This window comes from Aegilops tauschii, unplaced genomic scaffold, assembly GCF_002575655.3.
Source record: "Aegilops tauschii subsp. strangulata cultivar AL8/78 unplaced genomic scaffold, Aet v6.0 ptg000246l_obj, whole genome shotgun sequence".
Lineage (NCBI taxonomy): Eukaryota > Viridiplantae > Streptophyta > Magnoliopsida > Poales > Poaceae > Aegilops > Aegilops tauschii.
Window position 1 is genome coordinate 70,628 of NW_027332521.1, and position 10,070 is coordinate 80,697.

General features: G+C 53.7%; 2 protein-coding genes across 4 annotated transcripts; one reads left to right on the forward strand and one right to left on the reverse strand.

Annotated features, from left to right (window-relative positions):
* The first annotated feature begins 429 nt into the window (after nt 1-429).
* LOC141028607 (protein synthesis inhibitor I-like) lies at nt 430-5,575 on the forward strand. Its single transcript, XM_073506102.1, has 5 exons — nt 430-849; nt 3,845-3,942; nt 4,056-4,850; nt 4,998-5,169; nt 5,525-5,575. The coding sequence occupies exons 1-3, from the start codon at nt 709-711 to the stop codon at nt 4,840-4,842; spliced, it is 1,026 nt and encodes a 341-aa protein (XP_073362203.1). The 5' UTR covers nt 430-708; the 3' UTR covers nt 4,843-4,850; nt 4,998-5,169; nt 5,525-5,575.
* LOC141028608 (uncharacterized) lies at nt 4,846-9,656 on the reverse strand. Of its 3 annotated transcripts, none has more exons than XM_073506103.1 (7): nt 9,499-9,656; nt 9,092-9,318; nt 6,713-6,909; nt 6,560-6,626; nt 6,379-6,473; nt 6,023-6,304; nt 4,846-5,938 (listed from the first exon to the last, which is right to left on the reverse strand). In XM_073506103.1, the coding sequence occupies exons 1-4, from the start codon at nt 9,552-9,554 to the stop codon at nt 6,600-6,602; spliced, it is 507 nt and encodes a 168-aa protein (XP_073362204.1). In that variant the 5' UTR covers nt 9,555-9,656; the 3' UTR covers nt 4,846-5,938; nt 6,023-6,304; nt 6,379-6,473; nt 6,560-6,599. The 3 variants fall into 3 exon arrangements, with proteins under 3 accessions (XP_073362204.1, XP_073362206.1, XP_073362205.1); XM_073506105.1 differs by having other exon boundaries at nt 5,050-5,938; nt 6,067-6,304; nt 9,509-9,636; XM_073506104.1 differs by having other exon boundaries at nt 5,651-5,938; nt 6,067-6,304; nt 6,560-6,909; nt 9,509-9,636.
* Between the last annotated feature and the right edge of the window lie 414 nt (nt 9,657-10,070).

Genomic DNA, 10,070 nt, shown 5'->3' on the forward strand with positions numbered 1-10,070 from the left:
AGGAGAGGGACAGAGTGCGGTTGGCTCCGGTCCGACGAGCCCCGACCCAGCTACATGGTGCGAACGAGCCGGGCTGGAACGAGTGACCGAGCGGGTAGGCCACCGTGGCACCTGACACTTGGGCCGGTCGGTCAGATACGTGGTCAATACGGGCTTATACGACTGTCAGACCGTTTCGCAACACTTAGGCTCTGAGCTGGTACTGAACTGCAAAAAAAATGACTGATGGTACTGATTCGTCACGACGTGCCGAAGTGTGGTAGTTCCTTGCAATTAACTATGTTGTTTAGTTTGTAGCTATGTGCCGTTGGTTGATGCTTGGGAGTTTGGCGCTCCAGCGTAAACAACGTAAGCACAGGCTGCACAACACAGCGTAACGGTAGTGGAAGGAAGCGATGTGCTTTAGGCGGGTATCCCATTTGTCTCTCCGTGGATGTAGGATGTAGTATTATCGCTTATCCCACATACTCGTCTAAAACACGATTTGCCCTTTTATTTATTGCTCCACACAAAGGAATCCCCTCCTCACGCTGCTCTTGCTCGCCACCTGCCCGTGAGCACTGGGCCTGCGCCGCCACGATTTTCCCTTTTTATTTATTCCTCCACATTCCCCTCACGCTGCTCTTGCTCGCCACCTGCCCGTGAGCACTGGGCCTGCGCCGCCACTCTCTGCGCACTCCCGAGACGCTGCCGCTGCCCGCTGCTACGATGGACTGGGAAGAAGCGGCGACTTTGCAGGTGGAGGCCGTAGCGGCGGCGGCGGTTGATTTGTCGCCGGTGGAGGCCGTAGCGGCGGCGGAGGAGGTTGAGGCGGACACATCAGTCAACCGCAGCATCGTCAACAATCAGGTACCGATGCCTTCTCCCCCTTTTATGTATATATATATACTCCAGTGGAAGTAGATTCCAGCAGTCTTTTTTAGAATCTGAGCAGTTTTTTACTAGACTAGATCTTAATTAGAGGAGGATATGTCTAATCGATCTGTCGGTTAAGCGGTGACAAACAATAGCGGCGGCTGCTACGGATCAGCCGGATGATTTCCCCAGGAAATCATCCGGCTAGCCAGCCGTACGATTCAGGCGCGGTGGCCGTTCGATTCATGTGATGCAGCCAGTCTTCCTTTCCTTTCCCCGGGTCTACACACAACGCGACACCACATGAGCTTCAACGCTTCCGCCGTGGCACCGGCGCCGGCGGCCACCCAGCAGCGGATGCTGCGACCCCGACGAGACACGAGGCTGCGCACTACCTGTTGCATCTCTCGCCACGCGGCAGCACTCGTGCTGCAAAAAATCAGAGCGACGCCGGCCACCGTCCTTGCCATTGGTGCCTTGCAGCTCCGCCACCCCCACTCTGACCGTGGATGCTTTGCAGCACTGCCGCCGCTCCCGCAGCACTAGTGCCTCCACCACAGCACCGACGCCGCCGATGAGCGCTGCATCGCGCATCACTGGTTCCTCTTCGCAGCGACACACGTGTTGCATAGAACCGCCGACAGCACCGACGAGCGTTTTGCAGCACTGGAAGTTGCCGAGGAGCGCCGTGTCGCTGTGCCCGCTGCCGTCGATGAGCGCCGCATTGCCGGCAACACTGACGGGAGTTGCATCTGAACATTGCAACTACCCCTCTCCACGCTGCATTGAAGCTCCGCCGCCGCGCGTGCACCACCATGCGTGTTGCGTTGTCAGCTTCCGTCGCCGGCGAGATACACGGGTCGCAGCAGCAGGTGGTTTACGCGAGGGAGAACTCCGGCTCGACGCGCCAGCGGTCACACGCTGAAGCTCCATTGCAGCGTCCTCGGCAGCACGCAGTGCTCCATTACAACGCCGGCTGACGTCGATGAACGTTGCATCGCAGCACCGGTGGCCGCCGAGGAGCGCCACATCGCCGGCAGCACTGACGAGAGTAGCATCTGAACATTGCAACCCGCCCACGCTGCATTGAGACTCCGCCGCCGCGTGCACACCACCGTGCGTGTTTCGTTGTCAGATTCCGTTGCCGGCAAGATACGCGGGTCGCAGCACCAGGTGGTTCACGCGAGGGGAACTCCGGCTCGACGCGCCGTCCGTGGCATGCTGAAGCTCTATCGCGTCGCCCTCAGCACCACGCGATGCTCCATTGCAGCGCCGGCACGCGATCCTCTATCACAGCGCCGGCGGTCGCACGCTGAAGCTCTATCGCATCGCCCTCAGCAGCACGCGGTGCTCCATTGCAGCGCCGACACGCGATCCTCTATCGCAGCGCTGGCGGTCGCACGCTGAATCTCCATCGTAGCGCTGGCAGGCGCGCGAGGAAGCTCTATCACAGCAACCCGCGACGCTCGGTGATGCAACCGGCGATGTTGCATCAATTTCGCGGTCGGGATTTGGATGCGCGGGAGGGTGGTCGGCGTCTGAATCCTCTCTATATTCACGGTGGCGGGGAAAGTGGTGGTAGCGGCCGAGAGCTGTCTCCATATCCGGCGAGAGGTAAGGGGGTAAGAGCATCTCCAAAAGCCGCGCAACGCGCGACGCGTTAAAAGTCAGAATACAGCGCCGGGTGAGCCAGGTTTTGCGCGCGGCGGTGCGCTGGCTCCAGCGGTCGCCGCAAAATAAAGCGCGCCCGAGCCGCTCCAGCAGGCGCGCTATATTTTATAGAAATGCGTACATAGTTCAGTCTTCTCCTACAATACATAGTCCATAGTACATAGTTCTACTATACATAAATAAAACGAAAAACTACTACTACTCGTCATTCTCCGACTCGGACTCTGCCTCGGTGATGTCCTCCTCAGACGTTGGAGCGTAGGCGTCAAGGAACCGCTCGTCGCGGGAGTCCCAGGACTACGCATCTTCTAGCGCGATGTTGTATTTAGCGACCGCCTTTCGCGTTCGCTTGTCCTCGTGATAGGCGGCTCGCTCCTTCCTCCTCTCCTCCCTCCCCGCCCTCCTCTCGGTGAAGAACTGTTCCTCATTGATAATATCTTGCGGGAAGCGTTGCCTCCACAACGCCATGGCTTCCTCGTCCATCTCGGCCAGGCTAAGACAGCGCTCCCGCCTCCGGTTTTTGCGCCGATCCTCGTCGGTGATAAGCCGCGGGAAAGGAGCCAACTCATGTGCCCGCTCCGGCGTCGCCACGTCAGTGAAGTTCATGTCCCAACGGGACCGTCGGAGGCGCCACGCCGCAGCGTCGTACGCGCGGGCACCGTCCTGGGCGGTGTCGAAGGTTCCGAGGCCGAGGCGCACGCCACCGCCCAACCGGATCGAGGCGGAGTATGTGCCGGACGGACGCACGCGGACGCCGCGGTAACCCGAACCTCCCCGGCGGCGAGGCGGCATGATGGCGCGGTGGTGTCGTGTCGGCGGCGAGGAGAGAAAGCGCTAGAGGGAGCGAGAGAGAGTGGCAGAGGGCGCCGCAATTTATAGGCGCGCCGAACGCGGTGCGCCAAATCTAGCGTGCGGGCTGCCGCCTTTTCCCGCGCGCGCGCAATCGTTTCCCGCCACCGCTGGAGCGCGCGAAAACGTCCCGCACGTGCTAAAAGCCCAGTTTACCGCGAGCGCGTCTTTTGGCGCGGCTGTTGAAGATGCTTTAAATGGAGGAGAAAGATAAGTTGCGGGCGAGAAAAGTCGCGGAGAAAAGATATGACTGGGAGAGATATGGATGCGGTGTGTGTGGGACCGAGCAAATGACTCGGTAGATAATACTAAGAGTTTTCCTAAACAATAAATAGGCTTGTATCTCATGAGATTTACGACACTCAGTTTTAGTATCAACCCCGGCAGCGGCAAAAAATAAATATAAAAATATAAGTACGTACCAAAAGACAAGTACTCATAATCATCTTTGTCTTCATTTTTTGTGCAGAGACTCACTCCTATTGCAAAGCTTCTCATTACATTGGTAGGAGTTGTAATTGCATTTCAACCTGCTAGTGCTATCAAGATTCCTGAGAGTATTAATGGGTATGAACCTCTTTTTTTTGTTTTTATTTTCCTTATACTAAATGCATAAATACAAGTATACAGTATGCGAATATTTCATGGCCTTTAGTAATTAGTTCTTTTTTAATTGGCAGAGTGCCACTTATTGGGATGGAAGCGGATCTAGAGGACTATGCTAGGTTGGCTCGGGAAGGACGTCGAGTAGCCAAAATGCGCTCGCCATTTACCATGTCAAGGGAAGGTCTGCCTGTGCTTGAAAATCAGACTGGAGTTGCAAAACCACCGCCGGCCTGGTTATATAACAAGATTGTAAATGGCCATGATCAGGTGGTATTTCTGATTAGAAGCGATAACCTGTATATCGGTGGATACATAAATCCCCAAGGAATTATCCATTCATTCGCCGAATATTCAAGTATGCTCCCCGGATCCATTTCTCTAGGAATCGGTGGAAGTTATAGAGACCTAGTTGGTCGTAGGTCAAACCTTGCAAACCTTGATCTAGGCAAAAGGGCAATGAAGAGAGCTTTGAAGATTCTTTCTCGGTACAAACATGGAGTCAGCGACTTCTTTCAGATGACAACTTCACTGGCAAGGTACTCTGTAGTATTATGTGAGGCACAGAGGTTCACGGAGATTCATGAATCTTTACTTGATAAATGGAACTCAAGGACTGGATACTATATTCAGCGGCCTAAGGAGCTCTTAGTTAGCTGGGCTTCACTGTCGTGTGGTGTGCTGGAGAAGTGGAAACCCACCCTCAAATATGGTAAAACCTATTATTATGAGACATTGTGGAACTATGACAATGTACGGTTCAAACTTAGAACATCAAAAACAGGAGCTCCATATCTCTTGAGACTGCTGATAAAGGGCAAAAGATGCCAGGATAGCATAATGGGCTGGGGCCACCGCCCTTAGGTATGCAGGCAAGTATTTTTCTTTCGTTTTATTCATACCATGCAATTTACAATGCTGAATTGGATACTCTGCCCACCATTAGTACCATGAACTTTCCTGGGGTTTTAGATCCATGACAGCAGCCTTGAGCTGAATGTGCTTTTGTTGAACTACAGGTGTGGAGAAGGGCAAGATGGAGTGCAGTGATGGAGTGCTACCCCTCCTCTGGATCTGAAGCCTAATAAGGAATAAATAAAAAGCTACAACACATGGAGTTGACTTGGTTCCTAACTCCATGCTGAATAAATATTCTTCTGGGATGTTACCCTGCCAAGTTGTGTTGAACATGTATTAAAGCATAGGGGCACTTATATCTCCCCTAATAATAATAATTAAACCGGGTACTTGTCTCCCCAAACTCTGGTTTTTCAGTTGGTTCGGTTGGCATGGCACGGCTCGCCGATTTTTCATTCTGTCGATATATCCGATTACCTCTGTCATGTCCGATTACCTCTCATCCCATCGTCCGTATCAATAGGTTGCTGCACTTTGCTTCCTTCATCTGCGTTTTAGGAGCGTCTCCTTGCTGCGGGCATGTTGTTCTCTTACGACCCTGCGTTTTGCAGATGCTACAGAATCTACTCCTCTTTGCTCAGGCCTTCATACAGCGTCTTGTCCCTCGTGTTCATAGGCCTCCCTGCAGTCCTCATCTTCAGGGGTGCTCCCAATCACGAAGGAGGTTGCTGTGCCCTGACATCCTGTCGTGTGCGCTGTCAACAGTTACTGCCTGCTCAGCTACCTTGGTGGCTTGCTTATTGGTAGCACGGTCCTCGAGCCCAAGCCCATCCCTGGCATGCTCAAATGGCGTCATCACAACAATGGCTTGCTCGAACAGACTCATCAGTCTTTCATACGCTTCCACACTCACATCTTCGAGCTTAACCAGCTCTAGTGCCTTGACGTACATTCTTGTATGCCTGAATGTTAGCGCGGTGGCACAGAGCTGGTCTCCCTGGTAATGCTGAAGGTGATCTGGCAAAACATCCCTCACATCCCTTGTCCACCTTTTTACAATGTGCCTTTCTGGTATCTCTGTCATGCCACGATAGTCCATAATCTGTCTCATGCAAAACAAATAGTATAGGTTAGCTCCCAGGATTGGGCTAATGATCAGCTTCACAATTTCTGTACTTGTGCACACCTTAAGAACATGACAGCATAACATGCCCATATGTTCGAACATACCACATTCACATTCAGATTCTGCTCAATTGTCAATCATCTTCACCAGGAAAACAACCCTGCTCCATTTCTCCCTTCTTTTCAGGCCGAGTGTGTGTTGCCCTGTATAATTCATTGTTCTCAGCCTGTTCGACCCGATACCCACCCAACTAGTACAAAATTTGGCCGAATTGCTCGCCCGAGTGTACACCTTGCTGGCATGTATTTCAATTGACGAGTTCGTTTTGAGGACGTCGCCACCCTGAATGTGAAACGGTTTTTGTCAGCTCACTCATTCAAGACTAGACTCTTCGTCACAGAACAGTTTTAACTTACAATCTTGGTTCTTTTCTCCTCGTAGCTCTCATCGGACTGGCGATCAAACTACAACCTCATGTACACCCGCACCTGTTCTCATGCAAAGGTTTCCCCTAGACAAACCAACGAGAATATTTGTCAGCACGGTACATCTTAAATTCAGCTCAGCAACTTACATATCTTAGGCTGAACTCCCTACCGAGCGTCCACAAACAATTTCCTGCATTGTCTTCCACTTCTCAGGATTGAGCCGGCTCTTTCCATATCTGATACTCCATCCATCCCAAAATGTAAGATCATTTTTAACACTTTTACACTATCATATGACAAAAATGATAAAAAATGATCTTACATTTTGGGACGGAGTGAGTATCAATCTGTGCTCCCAGGAATACAAATTGTAGCAGTGGTATGCCTTTGTCAGTGAGTTGAAGGTGTTGCCCAGCTCCAGCTTGATCACTTCTTCGCCATCCCTCTCTGCAAATCCTCTTATCATTTTCTCCAGAGCACCCATTCTGCTAGCGCATGGCGCTCGCAACCACGCTAACTCTGTCCAGCAAAATAGAAAGAAGATTCAGTGCATAGACGGCGGACTCAGAAGTCAGAACCCTACACTTCTACTTCTCTGCTACCAGAACAACAAAAAAATCAGAGCACACAACACCTAATCACAGCATGCGAGCATTAGAGCATATCCACTCGATTTGGCCCCCCCAGGGGCGCTCAAATAGCGCCGCCTGGGGGCGCGCCGGCGAAAATCTCGGCGTCGGGGCGAGATGTTTCCCAACCGCCGACCCAAGGCCGGCCCCAGACGCCGTTTTTTTGTTTTTTTTCAAAAACAAAACTCGGCCACAGTTCAGCCAAACACGACGCAAATTCGAGCAAACTTGGCGAGTTCATTGACATATTTACAGGAACTTGTGAAAAACAAACTAATAAAGGAAACCTTCATGGCGAGGAGCACCGGCTCGACGACGCACGGCTCCTTCTTCGGCCTAACGAGCCGGGCAGAGGTGGGGAGGGCTCGTTGATGGCGATGCCGCCGCCGCGGGTGCGCCGACCGAGCGGCGTGTCTTGGGGCTCCGGCTTGACAGGGCGGAGAGCGGGTGAGCCGGAGGAGCGGGAGCGGGAGCCAGACAAGGAGGACTCCGGCTCCATGCGCCTCGGCGTCCACGAGCTGCCACACCGGAGGGAGAAGGTGGGGGCCGACGGGTACTCCAGCCGCGGCGTGTTGCCGCCCTCGATGTATTAGAGGACGGCCTCCAACGTGTGGCCTGGCACGCCCACCATCGGCGGCACCCTTCCGAGTTTTGGAGGCCGCGGGGTTCGATGCCGTTGGTGGCCTCGAGTTGCTCGGCGTGACGCCGCCTGAAGTACGGCTCCCACAGCGTGCTGTCAGAGGTGAACCTCGGCCCGTCCCTCGCCGACTGCGGCAGTGAGGCGTGGATGCGGGCGATCTCCACCCACGGGTCCGCCCCAGAGGGAGGCGGCGGCACTGGACCCTGCCGGCGCTCCTCCACGACACCCGCATGTCCGGCGGGGCCGGGTAGCCGGCCTCGTAGAGGAGGCGGGCCTCGTCCTCGCGCAGGGGTAGCGCTCGGCAATGGGGAAAAAGGAGGGACGCCAAGGAGAGAGGAGAGACGGGAGCGTCGGTGGTAGAGAGAGTGCAAGTGTGCGTCTCACCGGTGTGGGAGAGGTGGCTTTTATAGCCGCGGGCGGGCGGCGAGCGTGTGTCCGCCGTGTGTATGCGTGGCGGGAGAGGGCCGGACACGCATCGCCATGCCTTCGCTGCGGCACCCGTGAGGCATCAATGGAAGGCTGACCAGCGCGCCAGCCTCCCCGCGGGAAACCGAGGCGATGAGGACGATGCGGGCGCGGGGTCGCTGACTCGGCGGGCCCGCCGTTCTTTCGCCCCAAAACCGATTGCCCTGGCGCCCCCGGGCGCCCCCAGCGCGCTGGGTTCGGCCTGGGTCTGCCGACGCCAAATTCGGCCCTAACTGGCGAAAAATGGGCTTTTGGGGGGGGGGGGGGGGGGCGCGGCTGCGCTTTCAGCGCCAACGATAAGAAAGGGCCTTGGGGGGCTTGCTGGGGGCGCCGCTGGAAATGCTCAGTATTTCGATACATCCCAAGCACACGACCCCATCAACAACAACACCCCTCCCCCCGGCTCTATTCCGTACGATGGTCATCCTTAAATCAATCTATATAATTCCTTACGGGGGCACAAGACAGGCATGACCGCATGAGCTTATTACTTTGTTTTCCAATCCCCACAAGCACAACAATAGGATAGCGGGTGCAGCAAAATCACTGAACTTTTTTTGGGCCATGCCTGCGCATTTGGTAATATTTGGGAAGGGGTATGGGAGTTTAGAGTAGGGAGTTGTATTAAGATTAAACATGGGATGAGACGTCTTATTCTTAATCCTCTGTTTGGCACACAATACAAATTATGTGTGAGATTTAAAGAGAAACAGTATTCCCTTATTTGTTTCATGGGAATTGATGAGTAACTAGACATGGGAAGTTAACGTAATTTATGATGAAGGGCTAAGATTGACTCACTAAAACAATTCCTTTCCAACTCCCACCCCCTCCCGTGTTAATAAAATGGTGGGAGTTGAAGCCTAAAGTCCCATGCCTATTCCCTTCTGAATTTCCAATCCCTCGATTCAAACAGTAGATTTGAAGTCTCGTACCCTTTCAATTTCCATTCCCTAAATGTAATTACCTCCAACCAAACACGCTGAAGATTCAGCCGGGTGGTCGCGGATATGGTTTGATCGCAGACTCGCCTGACTGACTAGACTGTTCGCATCGTTCCGGGCGGGGTCGCCGCCATTGAAGTACGCAGCCACAGACGACTCCCGCACGCCTACTGGACCGCCACTACCGGCCTCGCTCCCGTCGTTCAGATCCGAGCCAGCGGGGACAACCCCATCGATGAAGATTGGCAACCTGCCACAATGGGTCAGAGAAATCAGCGAGGCGGCGCCGAAGCTAACAAATCAAACACTACAAAACGCCGCCGGCACAGCCACACAGCAAGGGCCGGCACGGCCAGCCCGCAGCGCAAATACCATATAGGATTGGGGAGGGGAGGGGCGAGAGGAAGGGGCAAGGGGATGGGGTGCACACCGCCGCTCACCTGCACACCGGATCCATGGGTAATCGCCACCGGCGCTGCTAAGCATCGCCGTCCTCTCGATCTCCTTCTCCAGCCGCCGCCCTCCTCTCTGTTTTCTGCACTCGGAAACGCAAAAGCAGCCCGCTGTTGCGTGTTGTGGCCGAAAAATTTCTGGACCGTGGTACATGTATAAAGCGTTATTTTTTTTGAGTAACGTATAAAGCGTACCTGTACCAGCGGTCCATGCGCACAGCCCCCTCCCTCCCCATTATCTCATCTTGGCTACCTTTACATACGGCTACTGCATTGCAAAACCAGAAGCTCATACTATAATGATGATGATTAGTTAACTAAAATCTGAAACTCTCTGGCCATTTTCTCTAGCTGATAGCAAGAATAATGAACAGCAAGCACTATACCCGATTAGTGTAGCGAATGCCTAATCAAGGTCCATCTGAATATAATTTAATTGTGTTTGATTTGGGCATGCATATAAGTTTGATATCCTGTTGCGGACAGTTGTTTCTCATTTGTTGTTGACCTGATCTAGATCCCTGAACTCTTGTGCTTTGAACCTGAACCT

Bases quoted from the DNA above. Each gene is read 5' to 3' on its own strand.
- LOC141028608 (XM_073506103.1), bottom strand. From the start codon at position 9,554: ATGCTTAGCAGCGCCGGTGGCGATTACCCATGGATCCGGTGTGCAGGT. The intron at 6,910-9,091 runs GTAATTACATTT...TTTGCTGGACAG, and splicing joins TTCAGCGTGTTTGGTTGGAG to AGTTAGCGTGGTTGCGAGCG. The intron at 6,627-6,712 runs GTAAGATCATTT...ATGGAGTATCAG, and splicing joins TACTCACTCCGTCCCAAAAT to ATATGGAAAGAGCCGGCTCA.
- LOC141028607 (XM_073506102.1), top strand. From the start codon at position 709: ATGGACTGGGAAGAAGCGGCGACTTTGCAGGTGGAGGCCGTAGCGGCG. The intron at 850-3,844 runs GTACCGATGCCT...TTTTTTGTGCAG, and splicing joins GCAGCATCGTCAACAATCAG to AGACTCACTCCTATTGCAAA. The intron at 3,943-4,055 runs GTATGAACCTCT...TTTAATTGGCAG, and splicing joins ATTCCTGAGAGTATTAATGG to AGTGCCACTTATTGGGATGG.